Genomic DNA, 16830 nt, shown 5'->3' with positions numbered 1-16830 from the left:
GAGCACCAGCCTCTCTCTTTCACTCTTGGCATCAGATGGATGGCAGCATTTTGTACTAACTGTAGTTTCTGGATCTTTGGAAACGGACAAGCTGCTTGCTAGGAAGCCACCTGCAGGGAGGGCCACAAAAGGAGGAGGACCCTTTTCTCCCAGCATGAGTCCGTGCTCCACAGGAAGTCCCGCCTTGCGCTCTGGGAGATCCCCTGCTCCTGCCATCGTGTACTCACAATCAACATGGTCACCAAGAGGTTCTTCTTCGCCACCTGGGCGTGGGAGAAAATGCATTCAAGGACCGGGGTCATGTTGGGCATGTACTGCTCGCGCAGGTTGATCACACATTTGTCGTAGTGAGCTGAGAAAGGAGGAGAAGAGGATCCTTCTTCACTGACCGCCTTTACAACGGCTACCGGAGGGCACCGAGCAAGACGTGCGCTCGCCTTACCTTGCTGGAACTGAGTCTCCACCTGTAAGTATCGCCTCAACAAATCTAACACCACAGACTTCATGTGGCCTCGGATGCCGCTGCGGTATCTGGCGAGAGAACAGACCGAAGATGCCAATGCAACAAGGCCCCTTTTCACATCTACGGCAGTCAAGGCAACGGATTTTAAGAACAAGCTTTTTAAAGGGCTTTACTTTCTATGACGAGTATATGCTTGTGCGCACGCACGCACGCACGCACACGCGCGCACACACACACACACACACAATTCCACAAATAAGAAAAGATCTAATTAGCAACCTTTTGGTTGTAGCTAAGAACTTGCTAGCTTTACATTGGAAATCAAAAACGGTTCCCACAGCAGAAAACTGGTTAGAAAAAATATGGGACCACTATATACAAGAAAAAATACATGACGAATTATACCAGAGTGAACACTATTTGAAAGAAACTGATTTTATTGCAAAATGGTTACCATTCATTGAATTCATTTCCAATACAAATCACTCTCCACCTAAGCATTTACTTTTTGTTACTCAGATTTGAAGCAACGACTATCAAATAATTGAAAAAAAAATGCTAGTTGTCTTTGTTTTAACTATATTGGCATGACGTTTATTGTATATAGTTCACTAAGACTTTGTTGTTGTTCTATTTTACTTCTGTACATTGTTTTGGTTTGTTTGTTTGGTTTAAAAAAATAAATTTAAAAAAATGTAAAAAAAAAAAAAAAAGAAAGCCCAAGTAGTATGGATGTAAGTAAGACAAGCAGTGAACTTTTTGCTGAACTATCTTTAAATCTTTAACAAAAAATCTTATCTTCTCAGAGGTTGGACCAAAGTAAATGTGTTGAGAATCTGTGATCATTTTTCTTTCATTTCTGTTCTTTTCTCTCTTTTTTATTTCTTTTTCTTTCTCTTTTCTATTCCTTTTTTGGAATTTTAAACTTATCGATAAAATAAAAAGTATTCAACGAGAATCTGTGATCAGATCTTTTGACTTGTACTTTAACATTAAAAAGCAGCCACAGGATAAGGAGGCAAAGGTATATTTTAGATCAGGACGAGAACACTGGGCAAGCGGGCACTGACATCCCCCCATCTTTAAACAGACGAGACTAGTAAGTGCTTATTTCCTCCCCTTCTAGCTAGTCACTAAGCTGCTGCAATGTCACGGAACGCTCAAAAACATTCTAACTTCTGAGGAGAAGATGAGTGCATGGAATGTGGATGAACATTAAAGCTTGTAAGAAGGAGATGGTTAGTTGGGGCAGGGGATGAAAGAGAAAAGACACAGGGCCTAGGAACAGGAGGGACTGTTGGAACGGTTTCCCCCAAACCCACCTCTGAACTAGTTGCACGATGCTTTGAGTGTTCATGAAGAAGACTTCGCGATCAGATTTCCGCTGCAGGGTGGCTGCATGGCTGTCCAAGATGCTGGCAATCTTGAAGAGAGAAAAAGAAGGAAAGAGCAGAGAGGCACAGAGAGAGAGTGACAGATACCCAAAGAGATTAAGAACATTCACCAAACACTAGCAGTTCTTTCAGGTAGGATGAATTGTCTACGGCGATGAGCCCTTCTCATCTTCCTAGTGCTTGGGGAAAATGGTGCAACACTCCTGGCATGACCCTCACCTGCTGGCTGGGGAACTGGCACAACACAGAGGTGATGTTGCTGGCATATTGGGCCATCACCTTCCGAATTGACTTCTCCACAGAGGGCGGGATCCGGCCTGAAATGCTTGTCATGATCTCTTGCAGCTCCAGCAAGGGAAGGGAGGGGTCCCGGAGCGTTTTCATCAGTTTGCAGACCCATTCTTTGATCTGAGCCAAAAAAAATTACAAAATGGATTTTCCATGACATATTGATCTGGAACAAAAAAAAAACCACAGTAGAAAGGAGCAAGAGTCCAGTAGCACCTATAAAAAGGTAAAGGTGTAAGCTCTGAGTCATTACTGACCCTTGGGGGTACGTCACATCATGACTTTTGTTACAGGGTGGTTTGCCATTGCCTTCCCCAGTCATCTCTACAAGACTAACAAAATTTGTGGTAGGATATGAGCTTTTGTGAGCCACAGCTCACTTCTTCATAAGCTCATACCCCCCACCACTAATTTTGTTCATCTTATAGGTGCTACTGGACTCTTGCTCTTTTCAACTGCTACAGACAGACTAACACGGCTGCCCATCTTGATCTATCTCCAAGAAAAACCACAGACTGACTATTTGGGGGAAAAAAACAACCAGCATCCACCCACGAGAAGCCACAGTAGCGATCATGAACCCAAAGGGGAAAGTCGTCATGGAAACAGCACATGCCTGATGAAGCAAGGTTCTTTCCAGCAATAAAGTCCACCTTGGGCTTGACCCTACAGCAGCTTCCTATGCGGCCAGAGGCAGAAGGAGGGCCTGGAAGAGTCTCCTCGTGAGAAGCTGCCTTACGTGTACCAGTTCAAGCCTACTGGCCCTTTAGCCCAGCACGGAACCAGCTCCCTTTCCCACAACCACGGATGAAACGAGACCTCTGCCCCTCTTCCACATACACACCAATTGCTATTAGAAAGCCAGCTGTGCAGACTGCATGCCTGATGCGGCAACCTGACCATACAAGAAATGATATTGACTCTTAAAGGGACTAAGTGCTAATACAAAGTGCTCTATAGAAATAGAAATACAATAATTGTAACTTCACAGAAAAATATACATATGTAAATACATGAATACATCCATTCATATACAAATAAAACTCTAGGATACGCAACATACAAGTATCAACCCAACCATAAGTATCTCTCTCTTCTAGAAAATGGTCCTAAATATGTCTTATAACCAAGTCGGGAAGGAAAACTCCATATAAGATATGAACCAACAAGTCAAAGATAGTATTCACATATCAATTTCAAATGACTATCTTCTTTCCACAGGGAAAACTGTGTGGATTGAACAAAGAAGCAAAGTCCAAGCCCATCTGTGCCCTGCCCAAACCGGGGCCGGCTTGCTTTTCTCAGTTTTCGTCGGATGACTTCCTCAGGAGCAAGGAACCGAACTCAATTCGATCCTACTCAATACGAAGGAGCAGCGTCACATGATCCTAGATCAGCCTTCTGCCTCCGAGAGTGAGCCGCCAGCTAGCCCCAGAAGCTCACAAACTGAGCGCAGTGTTCCTATCTCAGCATCTGTGCATACAGAAATGCTACCTCTAATCAAGGAGGTTCCGCTTAGCATTCACAGTTAATAGTTATGGAATGCGGTGCTGGTCTGCGTGAAAAGAAAATCAGCACCACACCAGCATTTCCGACAGGGCAAGTAGAGACGGCAACGGAGCACCCAGCCTGCTTCCGAATCCGTCGGCAAGGTCTGTATGGAGATGCCTTTAGTCTCCAGGACCCTTTTTGCTTTCCCTGTAGGCTGGAGAAGGATTTCAAAATTTCCCCAGTTTAAAATCAACAAGTCACCCCTCCCCAGCCTAAGGACACGTCCTTACCTTGCTGCTGAAATATGGCTCGGGCAGACAGTATCCATTCATGACGTTCATTAAATTCTCCAGCACAGTATGGAAGACCTGGTGCAGTTTTTCTCCGAGGATGGGAAGGGGCTGTTGCGGAGGGAGTCCACCTGTGTATAACTGGGCCTATGGCAGATATTGAGGAGCAGAGAGAGAAAAAATCCTTCAGAGCAGGATACGGAGCAGAGTAGTTTCCTGTTGCCCCAGAGGGTCGGACCAGAACCAACGGGTTAAAATTAAACCAAAAGAGTTTTCAGCTAAACATTAGGAAGAACTTCCTAAAAGTTAGAGCAGTTCCTCAATGGAACAGTCTTCCTTGGGAGGTGGCAGGCTCACGTTCTCTGGAGGATTTTCAGCAGGGCTTAGATGGCCCTCTGTCAGCAATGCTGATTCTACGACTCAGTATGAATCTACACAAATTAAGAGAGGGGGGGCATGAAGGGAGGAGCCGGAGCTAGGCTCTCGTGGCCCTTTCTTATACACCCAGGGTAATGTCAACTGCCACCTTGGGGTCAAGAAGGAATTCCCCCCCTTGCCAGACTGGCTAGGGATCCTGGAGGATTTTTGCCTTCCTCTGGGCAAAAAGCAGGGATCATTAGGGAAGGTAGCTGTGAATTTCCTGTGTGCAGGGGGTTGGACTAGATGACCTTTGGCATACCTTCCAGCACTAAGTCTATAACAACAACAACAACAACAACAACAACCTGTGAAGTGGGTGGGAGGTTGAGAGAGCTCTGGAAGAGCTGTGACTAGCCCAAGGTCACCCAGCTGGCTTCAAGCAGAGGAGTGGGGAATCAAACCCGGCTCTCCAGATTAGAGTCCCGCGCTCTTAACCACTACACCAAATTCTATGAGTTCTAAGTTACAAAGAGGTTTGTGAGACCTAGATATGTATTGTCCTAATGAGGACAAGGTTCCATTTCATCTCATCATCAGGGGGTTAGAGTTATATGGTTCTTAACTTGTATATGTATATAATTTTAACATACAGAGATATGCAGAATGCCATAAAGACTGGGCTGTCTTCAATACACAATAAAAAAGGACAATGATGCTGTTCTTTTCTAAATAGTGCTTAAAAAGCTTTCCTTGATGTTGATGTCTGTTTGAGCTGCTCTCTTACATTCAGACGATTAAATGATATCATATTTTGCTAAACCACTTTTGAACAGGTAGGAAATAGGTAGAAATTAGAGCGAGTTTGGTGTAGTGTGGTTAAGAGCAGCTAGACTCTAATCTGGAGAGCCTGGTTTGATTCCCCACTCCTCCACTTGAAGTCAGTCACAGCTTCTAGGAGCTCTCTCATCCCCACCCACCTCACAGGGTGTTTTGTTGTGGTGATGTTAACAACATACTTTGTAAACCACTCTGAGCGGGTGTTAAATTATCCTGAAGGGCAGTATATAAATCGAATGTTGTTGTTATTATTATTATTTATTTTTCCTTTGCAATGTCACCTTGTACCCTTGAAGTCATTTTAAATGCTTTCTCTGTACTCTTATGTTTCAAAACATTTCACAGATGCCACAGTATTCTCTGTTTTTAATGGATAAGAATGTGTGAGAGCATGAGATACAGAAACAGAGTAAGTAAGTAAGTGGGGGTCAAGAAGGGCACATCACATCTCCCGTCCAGGGGGCTTCAGGGCTGGCCCCGCTTCATTTCACCTGCCCAACAGCACCCTGTGTCTTTGGACTATTCTTAGAGTCACTCTGGTTCCTGGCCTGATCCTTTCTCCTCTCTCTGTTGTGCTACCGTAATTGGTGCTTTTGATACCATAAAAAGATGGATACAAAAATATTTGCTGAATTTAAGATCCAGCTGATGTCCAGCGTGCCTCTATTTCACAAAAAGACTTTCTTTAAATTCCTGCAAGTATGAACAAAAGCTATGCTATGTACACTCAGAGCAGCTGATTTTTATTTCATTTTTCAGCCAGAACTGACCCCCAAAATTTATTTATTTACTTAAAACATTTTTATGCTGCCTTTCCACCTAAATAAGTCTCCCAAGGCATTGAACACTAAAACATTTGAATGTTAAAACACATTTTAAATTATATATATAAAGTAATTCAATAAAAACACCTAAAGACATATGGCTTAAAAGAATCAAAACTTATTACAAATGCCTTCTATACCCTCCCCAATTGTTTCTGGAGGTAAAAGCCATTGGTAATTGTTTTTAAATAAGGCAAGCAGGCTGGTTTTCTCCGGGCAGCCTTCCCGCTCACCAGATGGACTTTGCTGGGGTCGTCCAGTTCGAGCCTCGCGATGACACAGCCCGCCTCCAGCAAGGTGCCTGGCCGCTTCATGTAGTGGATGACGCCCGATTCCTCCACATCCAAGACCATCACCATCTTCATTACCTTATTAGAGAGGGAAAACATCCCATTAAGCAGAGGGGGCGGCTTCTTCTGCAGCCACCTATGCAGAGGTCTGTGGCAATCCCCGCCGCTGACATCATGTGTGTGAGAGAGGAATCTGCATTCACCGTCCTGAGACACACAGCTTTCATGACAAATGAATGAAGCCTCTAATCCTGAATGGACCCACCAAGAAGCCAGAATGGATTCTGTCGCTTGTACAGTAAAGTCTCGGGGTCAAAATACACATTACGTGTGACATGACTCAGGTCACAGGAACCACACAGGTCACAGCTGCAGAGATTGATCTTTAAAACCCTCCCGATCGCTCTGTGTTGCTCCAAAAGCTGCAAGGAAGACAGAAGGGCTTTGGTCTCTCCCCCCACCCCCCAACTGTTTTTGTCAGCAGAAAAAACTGCAGGAGGGGGCACTGGGATGGACTTATGGACCTTGAAGACGGGGCAACCTGTCCCCCCCCCGCCACACCCACAGCCATTTCTGAAAGTGAAACAATGTGGGAGGGAAGTCTGCGGACCCTACTTCACCCCTCGTAGCATCTGAAGCCACTGCAGTGTGTATGAAGCATTTTGAATACTCAAAGTGCTATACAAATATGAAGAGTTATTATTCTTATTAGATATAGTGATTTATTTCTTGACATCCTTTGCTTCACATCCACTTCAGTCCAAGAAAAAGGCGAATTTCACCAGATACAACCTGCATTATTTTTACTTTTACAAACAATTGCCACCTTACATTCCCAAGAGCAAGGCAGCTCAGTAAAATTCTGGGAAATGTTTTTCAGGCGCTCTGATTTCTGTGGCTACCTCTATCTCTGCATAGCTTTCACCCACACAGATGTGGCCCCCATCTTCTACGGTGTACTGCAGCAGCTTTCCAGTAGAAGGGGACCGGAGTAAGGTTGGGTCATTCTCCTTTTCAAAGTCACAGGTTTTATTTCCCACCGTGACACGGTATCTGAAGGCGAAAAAGAGGGAGAGGGAGAGGTAAGAAACATGGGCTGCCGGTTGTCAAGAACAGCACCTACTGATCTTTGCTTTTATTAAGCTAAGTGCCATTAAATGTGGACAATTGCCACACACTACACTTATATAGCCCCAGGGCTTTTGTTCTGGGAAAAGAGGTGGTGGAACTCAGTGTGTTGCCAGCACAGGGGGCAACTCCTGACAGGAGGTGCTGCCCCGGTACCACATGCACACACACAAAGTGCGCACACGCTTCCAGGACTGCACAATGAAGTCACATTGGATCAGCTGGAACAAGGGGGGAGTTTTTTAAAGTTTAAATCGCCCTCAGTGAAAATGGTCACATGGCCGGTGGCCCCACCAGCAGCACAGAGGGCGATCTCAACTCCCCTCTGTCTGGAGATCAGGGGGCGGGGCCACCGGCCATGTGACCATTTTAAAGAGGTGCCGGAACTCCGTTCCACCACGTTCCAGCTAAAAAAAAGCCCTGTATAGCCCTGTCAAAATGCACAATGCTTTCTTTTTTTTCGAGAAATGTTTATTTTCTTTGCAAGATTAAAAGCCCAGTAAAAAGGGCAAAGAACTAAAAGAAAACAGTAAAGAAAAAAGAATACAAAGAAAGAAAGAAAAAGATTAGAAATAACAAAAACAATACAAGTTTCATTTTCCATTTTTCTCTACAGCACCTATAATATTTTAACAAACATTATATTTCTAGTTTTGCTATCTCCAAAACTATTTGTGGATGTGATTTTTAAGATGATAAATTTGGGAAAAATAAATAGAAGGGGGGCAGTATTGGAAAAGGTAAAGTGCATAATGCTTTTCAAGTACAAGGAGCCCGGCTTCCACCAAAGCTTGCAGTCTCAAATTTGAGACACAACAACTAACGGCAAGAAGGGGAGTCGGGAGAAGATGAAATGAAACCAGGGAGAAACTCAAGCTAATTTCACTCGCAGTTTTAGTAGAGAAGAGGGACAATAACAATAGTAATAATAATAACAGTGCACTTATATACTGCTCTTCTAGATAGATTAGTGCCCCACTCTGAGCGGTGAACAAAGTCAGTGTATTATCATTCCCACAGAAGCGGCTGACCCAAGGCCACCTGCAGAGCTCAGAGCAGCAGCAGGCTTCAAACCGCCAGAGTGCTGATCCACAGCCCAAACACTTGCCTACTATTCTGCAGCAGCTCCCTTATAATAACAACTGCTTATACATCGCCCTTCTGGACCGATGAGTGTGCCACTCAGAGCGGTGAACGAAGTCAGCGTGATTATTATCCCCACAAGACAGCTGGGGGGGCTGAGCTGAGAGGAGTGTCTTATCCAAGGCCACCTGCAGAGCTCATGGCAGTAGTGGGATTTGAACCAGCAGAGTGCTGACTCACAGCCCGACCACTATGTGTCAGCAGCTCTAGTGGATTGCAGCAAAGAGGGCCATTAAGGGGAGATTTGAAAAAAGTGAGAGAGAGGGCATCAAGCGGCATGAGAGAAGGGATACGGAATGGGGAGAAGGAGCAGGAGTCCTCTGAAGGCTGGAGGTGGGGGTGCCAGAGGAGAAAAGAGCAACCAAAAACTGTCCTTCGCACACATGCCATAAATAACTTCTCTTCCTGTTCCAGCCCGATTGAAATGCTGAAAGGGACACACACACAGAGGGACCCAAGAAGCCCACTGCCTACCGGTCCGCTTCTTCTTTCATGTATGTGGTGTAACTGTTGCCATCATAGGAGAGCAGAAGTCCCCCGTCGTTCAACCTGTGCACGTCGATCTCGATGTGGGTATGATTCATGATGATCACGTAAGTGGTCAGCGACTGCCGGGCAACCTTCCAAGGGTCACAGAAGACAAAGACAGCTTTTGCATCCTTCAAAAGGCTCAGATTTAGACATGTCTATGTAAAAATGGGGGGGGGGGGACATCACCCCTTTCCCTCCAACCGGCTCACACACATTTTCTATCCCAGCCTACGTGAGAGTCAGCTCCTTGTGGGCGTTTACCTTAAGAGCGTATTTCATGCCTTCGTAAACAAGTTCCACAGCAACAGTGTTCAGAAGGGAAGCCGCTGGCAGGGCTTGACCTCTGAAAGATGAGCAAATCTTTTAATTCTCTCTGTGCATCACAGTCTTACAAGGTATCTTTTTCTCCCCAGTGGAAGCAGGTCATCATATTACAAAACGTTGAAAGCATTCACATATCTGAGCTCAGTAGCGGCAGCCAGAACCCACGCCTCTGAGAAGCAATGTTATCCCACCTTAGGACAGTACACAATAAAAAGGTGCAAGTCTAATACATGTGCAATATGGGTTTGTGACACACAGATCTCCTGACTGATCTCAGCTCACTGACTGATCATGCGTCCAATTCCGAACCTGATGCGCCTTTAATCAGAAGCCACCCAGCCCTGGGTGGTGATGCAGCAGAGAAATTCAACCCCGCACCATTTCTCCAGGTTGCCCCGTACCTTTCCAGAGAATGCAGGAAGTCATCCATGCACGTCCTGAACAAGGTGTCGGCTACGTTGAGAGCGCCACAGACCACACCCAACATGGTGTCTGGCTTCTCTGCCTACACAGCAGCGGGGGGGAAATGACGACAGATTCTTCGCACACGGAGCCAGAATTCAGAGCAAGTGCCCAGCATTTACACCCCATAACCTTAGGGAAAGGCTAGTATTAAATCCTCACGGGCTACTCCTTGAAGACCGATCAGGACCTCCCGTTCTTGGAGAACAACCACTTGATGGGGACGGCCTGTACTGCTTCACATGCCCCCTGCCTTCGCTGGCTACCCCATAGCAATCCCAGTACAATTCAAGACACTGGTCTTTGACCTAGAAGACCTGTGAGTGACCAGAGTCAGAGTGACCAGAGCAGACTGAAACTTGACTCTTCTCATTGGCCTTACCCCAAACCTTCTCCCAAGGTGGACCTTCACATTTACCATCTGTTTCCCCCATGTGCATGCCAGGGTGAATGAAGAAAGATTTGAGAAGGGATGGAAAATGCTGCCCCAAAGCTTTGTGACTCCAAGAAAATAACTGGATTTTGATGGCTAGGATAGCTGGTATGAGATAGCAGGACTGAGCAGGTATTATCCATCACCTACTTAAAGGTTCCCCAGTTCTTTAGTATTCTTCACCCTTAAATCTTTGAGAGCCAGTTTGGTGTAGTAGTTAAGAGCAGCAGGTCTTTAATCTGGAGAACCGTGCTCGATTCCCCACATCCTCCTCTAGAAGCCAGCTGGGTGACCCTGGGTCAGTCACAGCTCTGTCAGAGCTCTCTCAGCCTCAACCACCTCACAGGGTGATTGTTGTGGGGATAATAGTAACATACTTTGTAAACCGCTCTGAGTGGGCATTGTCCTGAAGGGCGGTATATAAATTGAATGTTATTATTATTATTATATAAGAAGCATTACGAATGTTACAGACACAGATGTGTTAGGTTTATACAAGTATCTTTGCATTCTTGTAGTGTGAGTACCTGCACTTTCTCTGCAATCAAGTGATCCAGCCAGCTGGTGTCAATCTCATTGTTTTGGAAACTCTCTGTCTCCAACAGTTTGATCAGATACTCAACGGTTGTTCTGAAGTCTCCTCGGATGGACAGCTCTTTCAGAGCTACCACCAAGTTTCTGAAAAACGAAATACATTGTTAAAATGCATTTGGGATGTGTTGAAGGATTTAAAAGCTACACCCCTTCCCTTCTGCTCCCCCCAAATTTGCCTTTATCAAAAAGTAAACTTGATTTGTTCAAAATTATAGGTAAAGCAGTTTAAATGTTATCATTCCTGAATTATCACAAAATTTCAGAGCTGGAACTAAATGTCACAGCACATCAGGGCTTTTTTTCAGCTGGAACGCGGTGGAACGGAGTTCCGCCACCTCTTGAAAATGATCACATGACCCTGTCCCTGTCCCCTGATCTCCAGACAGAGAGGAGTTTAGATCGCCCTCCGTGCTGCTGTGGCGTGGAGGGCAATCTAAACTCCCCTCTGTCTGGAGATCAGAGAGCGGGACCACTGGCCATGTGACCATATTCGCCGAGGGCGATTTAAACTTTAAAAAACTCCCCACTTGTTCCAGCTGACCCAAAGTGACGTCATTGTGTGGTCCCGAGTTCCACCACTGAGTTCCACCACCTCTTTTCCCAGAAAAAAGCCCTGTAGCACATCATTAGCACCATGTTTCCTCTCCCATAACATCAAAGAACTCATTTAATGCCACTCCATTATGCTACAAGCTTCTTAGCCCCAAACTGCAGTTTACCGGCTGTTGTCAGAGTCACCAATACTTCACGTAGGTTAGCTTACTAGACATTACTGGGTAAGAGAAAGAACAACGGGGCAGGGGCAGATGCATTCAGTTCTGGCTTCAAAGTTAACAAGTATCCCAAGAGTATTTGTAAATCAAAATGTTATTTTGTTGATTTATTTAAAACACTACTATGCCGCCTTTCCACCCAAACAGGGTCCCCCATTCTTCCCAATACTGACGAGATGGCCTCCTCACGGTTCTCGCCCCAGGAGAAACAGTGGCCGAACTGGGAATCTGCGAACTCGTGCAAACCACCAGTGGCTGCCACACTGAAATACCCCCAGACGTTCTTGCTGCTGCGGAAATTCAGCTCCTGCACCGTGCCAGAGCTGGGCTTGAAACCCTAAACACAAAACGACAGGTATGGGGGGAGCAGAAGGGGAGGCAGAGGTTAGCAACCGAAACATGACAGACACGAGGCTGGGTCCCGAGCCTCTGTTCCGCTAAAGGTGGAACAAAAAGAGCTCTCGTGTGACACAAAAGGCTCTTTGACCTTCTCGGGTCAGCGGAAGGCCTCTTCTGCCTGGGAAAGCAGAAACCCACCTGCAAGGACCCAACTGCAGGAGGACTTGGAAGCTACTAAGCAATATGTTGAGTCCGGTGGCACCTTAAGAGACAAACCAGATTTTCAGAGCGTAAGCTTTCGAGTGTCAGAGCTCCCTTCTTCAGACACGAGTAGGAATGCTTTGCGTCTGAAGAAGGGAGCGCTGACCCTAGAAAGCTTTACACCTTGAAAATCTGGTTGGTCTCTAAGGTGCCACCGGACTCAAGTCCTGCTGTTCCATTGCAGGCCAACACGGCTACTCACTTCTACTAAGCGATGGAAGCAAACGGCTTTCATTTCCCCCGAAGCTTGGGGCATTACAGAATTAGGCAAAAGCAAACCAACTCCAACCCTACTTTCCAGTCTGCATGACAACAGAGGCGCTCTTAAAGCTGTGCCCGATATATTCTTCCAAACCAGAGGAGGGGACGACTGCCCGGCAGCCAGAAGACTGGGCTTCCCTGCTCGTGCAGCTCCTTACTCTGCCCTCCACGGCTTTACTTCTGTGCTTGTTAAGTGCTTTTCTGCTGGTTTTCTTTTTGTCTGTTAACGGCTTCCGTGTGGTGGCCCATAAGTGCTCTGAACAAAATAATCTCCACCCCAGCCCTTCTGACCCATAGCCTTCCCTCTTCAGAGTCCACCCACCTACCAAACATTCAGAATGCCTTGTAGACCCAGATTCTGGAAGCAGAATTCTACAACAGGCAACTCGACTCAATTTCCACAGCAATTATGAACTTTCTTGATCAAAGGCTTTTAAATTGCACGGCCTACTACTTAGGCAATGGGATCCATCGCCAGCACCCCCAACCTGCCCCCCCCCATTTAAGATACGGAGGAGAAAAGCTTTGGGAGTTCCACCAACACACCTCGTCAGGGTTTTCACTGGTGATTCTGGCGGCAATCACATGGCCTCGGGGGACTGGAACATTGCCGGGGCTCTCAAAGGGGATGGGGGTATCTGCCCAGGGGGGCTCCCCATAGAGGACACGGATGTCCTTCATTCTGTGCAAAGGCACACCCATGGCAATCTAAGAGGAGGAACAGAAGGGGGGAAATACAACTTCCTGCACAACCGCACAAAGTAACACAATTTCTTAAAATTTTCCTGCGAGTTTCCTGGATCTTGAATACTTGCTTTAAAAAAAGAAAAAGAGCAAGTCTTATTTTGTCTTACAAAATGTGAATCTTTCCTCCTAGGGCAGTTTTAGACACCAGAGATCAGAAGTGGACCAGTGAATCGATTTTGTCTCGGCTTGCCCCTTCTCTCTCGTATGAAGCCCCAACCTTAACCGGGGATCTGTACCGGCTTTAACCAAGCTCTGTACTAAAAAGGAAGGAACTATAGCCCAACGACGGAGCGTCCGTTTTGCCTGCAGAAGGTCCAAGACTCAACCTCGGGCACCTCCACAGAACCACTCTCAGGTCACAGGAGCTGGGAAAAGCTCTCAAGAGCAGCCGCCAGACCGAGGTGACAACATTGAACTAGATGGACTGGTGGCAAAGGGCTGCTTCATACATACAAGGTCCCAGGTTCAGCCCCTGCGATCTCATGCAGTGGGTGCTGAGAAAGACCAGGGTGTCAGGCAGAGAAACAAGAGCGAACATCAGAGTAACACTGAACAAAGCCTAGACGGACCAATGCTACGAGGCAGCTTCAAATTTTCATGGGGGATCTTACTAGCCATTTTGCATTACGCCTGCAAAGACTCTGCTTCGATCAAACTCAAGCGTCGTTTATGACCCAGTTCTCCACAAGGATGGAAACCGGTTGAAGGCATCGGCTAGTTACCTGGAGTTGAGCAGCAGGCAAGTTAACATCCGCGATCATTTCCGTACAGGGGTGTTCCACCTGCAGGCGGGGGTTAAGCTCCAGAAAGTGGAAGTTTCCGTCTTCACTGTAGAGGTATTCCACGGTCCCCGCACTGACATAGCCCACCATTTTTGCAAGACGTACTGCACACTGGGGGGGGGGGAGAAAGAACATAAGAGGTGCTCTGTGGGATCCGACCAGCGGTCCATCTGCTGCAGCATCCTGTCTCACTCAGTGCCCCACCAGTTCATAATTAATAATAATTTATTTGATTTCTAGCCCGCCCGCCCTACAAGCAGGCTCAGGGTGGGTTACAACAATGTAATAATACAAAAATAAACTATTTAAATACATAAAAACCAAATCAGCAATAAATACATTTAAAATCCCAAGATGGTAGCTCCCGCCATTCTTCCCAGCCGTAATACAAACAAAGGGAGGGGGTGTGTGAGCTGGTGTCATCACTGTGACTTCGCGTGGGGGGGGGGTTAACAGGACTGGAGTAGCAGCAGCATTTACACAGTGCTTTAGGGAGTATTCAACGTGGTTCACATAAATTACCGTGTTGTAACCCATCCTGGAAAGGAGATCAGTGGTTTTTTCCACATTGCAGATGTGGGGGAGAGATAACACGGGTGGCTTGCCTAACATCATTGTGATTCATGTCGCAGGCAACATTTGAACTGGAGGAAGTCCCAGCTTGCAACTCAGAGCCAAGCTACAAGTGACGCCTTGCACAGGTTGGACACTTGTCAGCTTCCCTCAAGTTTTGATGGGAAATGTAGGCGTCTTGGTCTTGCAGCTGTAATGGAGAGCCAAGCTGTAAAACCAGGGCACCTACATTTCCCATCAAAACTTGAGGGAAGCTGACAAGTGTCCAACCTGTGGCAGGCGTCACTTGTAGCTTGGCTCTCAGGCTCCAAGCGGTGAAGGTGAGAATCATTCCCCAGGGAAAGAACTTGCTGTGGTCACTGTTACCACATCAGCTCACCTTCAAGCTTACTTCTTGGCTGCTTACAATCACCATCCATTCACATGCCGCTGATGGGAAAATCCGGCTGTGCTCACCTGCTCCATGTAGTCGAACACAGGAGGAGGCGCTACAGTCGCCGGAGCTTCTTCAATGATCTTTTGGTGTCTTCGCTGGATGGAGCAATCTCGGCTGAACAATGACACGGCGTTCCCGTACTGATCGGCTAAGACTTGGACCTCCAGGTGACGGGCGTGTTGCAAGAACTTCATCACGAAGATCGGGGATCCCGGAGCCTCGCTCTGCACCTATTGCGGACGCCACTGTTACCATTCAGATTCGTACCCTGCCCTTCTCCAAGTCTAAATAGGGGTCATCCAATTTCACGCTCACAAACACCCCGAAATGCTGAGAGTGTGCCCAAGATCACGCAAGGAGCTTCACGCTGAGTGGGGATTTGAAATCTCACCATCTAACCAATTCGTCCAGACTGGTTCTCAATACGAGAAGGGGGAAGTGAGAAAAAACTAAACCCAAGATTACCCAAAGGTCGTGGATCGCAAACTGTATCCAGGGAGGGGGCACCTAGGAAGCTTATCAGGAGTCCATAAGTAGAAAGTCAGCAACCATGAACAAGCGTTGCCCATCACTACTGATCTCCTGCTACAATTCACAGCTACTGGAGTGTGTTGCTTCTTAAGATGTGCCCCCTCCATGGGCGTGGGAAACCTGAAGAAGTGCACATGTGCCAGGCAAGATACTTAAGGAGCACCTTCCTCCCTTCGTCAGCCAAGACCAGGTGTGGGGGGTGACCACAGGCCACTTAACATACAGAGACATTTCCCAGTGGGCCATTCCTCCCAGAGACTCCAGCAGCACTTGGCTGGGCCTCTTCCACAGCAACAACAATGGATGTCAGCTCAGCATTGCTGTCAGGTTCTGGCAGCTCGATCCCCATAGTACCCCACTGCACACACTCCAGGGAATGAGTTAAAGTTACTTTAATAGAGATCCATCAGTATCAGCATACATACACAAGGGTATTGGCAGAAGTGAAGTGTATAACGTTGGAGGGGTTAGTTATAGGGAAAGTTCCTGCCTGTAGGATATGGATGGTTAGGATTCTGGCACGAAAGAGCCAGGAAGGGGTGGGGGAGGGGGTTTGAGATAGGAGAAAAGAAGAACTGGAGGAGAGATGAAGTCATTTGTAGTTCCCAGGCTCAAGCCGGCCCTCCAGGACACATTTCTCAAGCAGCTGTGAAAACTAAAGTAGACACCACAGCAGGCACCTGTAAGATAAGCAACTCCCAGCCAAACAGGCCACTGATATGCAACTTCTGTACTCTCAGAGGATCAGTACAGAGCACAGAATACAGAAAAATACTCATGGCAGATATGTAGGCAGACACGTGTGACAACTGCATTGCTGTCTGCATCTGAGCAGCAGGGCTCCTGCTGTGCTAACTTGTAGCACGGCAGGAACCACTCAGTTTAGCCTGCTCTTGAGCCATTTTAACTCCCCAGTTTGCCCCAACCCAAACCCTTGTAGGCTAAACATCTGCTGTTAGGGAACCTCAGTGACTGCGGGAGTGACCGCTCCTTTCCCACCTCCTCAACGTAACCCTGTTGGCAGCTCCAGGAGAGATGATGGTTTGCTTGAATGACAGTTCCCTGTGCCTGCTTTTGGGAGGAAGTCAGAGATGTCCTGCTCTATTTTTCTTTTAATGTCTGCGTTGAATACTACCCTAGCCCCCACCCCCCAGATCCACAACTGTGCCTGAGGATTTCTGCACACTGATCTAATTCTGGGTGTTAGGATGGAAAGCAGAGCATAGTAAACAAGCCCCCCAAATGTAAACGCTCTAGGGGCCAGACCAGACATCA

At 46.8% G+C, this 16830-nt stretch overlaps 1 protein-coding gene across 4 annotated transcripts in view; it reads right to left on the bottom strand.

Annotated features, from left to right (window-relative positions):
- ACACB (acetyl-CoA carboxylase beta) overlaps positions 1–16830 on the bottom strand; it is a 69502-nt gene that overhangs the window by 30901 nt on the left and 21771 nt on the right. For 2 of the 4 annotated variants that reach the window (XM_054996842.1, XM_054996843.1), the window contains exons 11-25: positions 15045–15254; positions 13956–14126; positions 13033–13194; positions 11799–11962; positions 10786–10936; positions 9765–9868; positions 9301–9382; positions 8983–9128; positions 7140–7290; positions 6181–6315; positions 3927–4073; positions 2077–2265; positions 1786–1886; positions 443–531; positions 228–352 (exon numbers count right to left, since the gene is read on the bottom strand). In XM_054996842.1, coding sequence (XP_054852817.1) covers positions 228–352; positions 443–531; positions 1786–1886; positions 2077–2265; positions 3927–4073; positions 6181–6315; positions 7140–7290; positions 8983–9128; positions 9301–9382; positions 9765–9868; positions 10786–10936; positions 11799–11962; positions 13033–13194; positions 13956–14126; positions 15045–15254 — 2127 coding nt within the window. Of the gene's footprint in view, positions 1–227; positions 532–1785; positions 1887–2076; positions 2266–3926; positions 4074–6180; positions 6316–7139; positions 7291–8982; positions 9129–9300; positions 9383–9764; positions 9869–10785; positions 10937–11798; positions 11963–13032; positions 13195–13955; positions 14127–15044; positions 15255–16830 lie in introns of all 4 variants that reach the window. The other 2 variants (XM_054996841.1, XM_054996844.1) reach the window with 1 other exon arrangement.

The sequence above is a fragment of the Eublepharis macularius genome, chromosome 13, assembly GCF_028583425.1.
Source record: "Eublepharis macularius isolate TG4126 chromosome 13, MPM_Emac_v1.0, whole genome shotgun sequence".
Taxonomy (NCBI): Eukaryota; Metazoa; Chordata; class Lepidosauria; order Squamata; family Eublepharidae; genus Eublepharis; species Eublepharis macularius.
The sequence above is the reverse complement of the archived record's forward strand: the minus strand, read 5'-3'. Positions and strand labels throughout refer to the sequence as shown.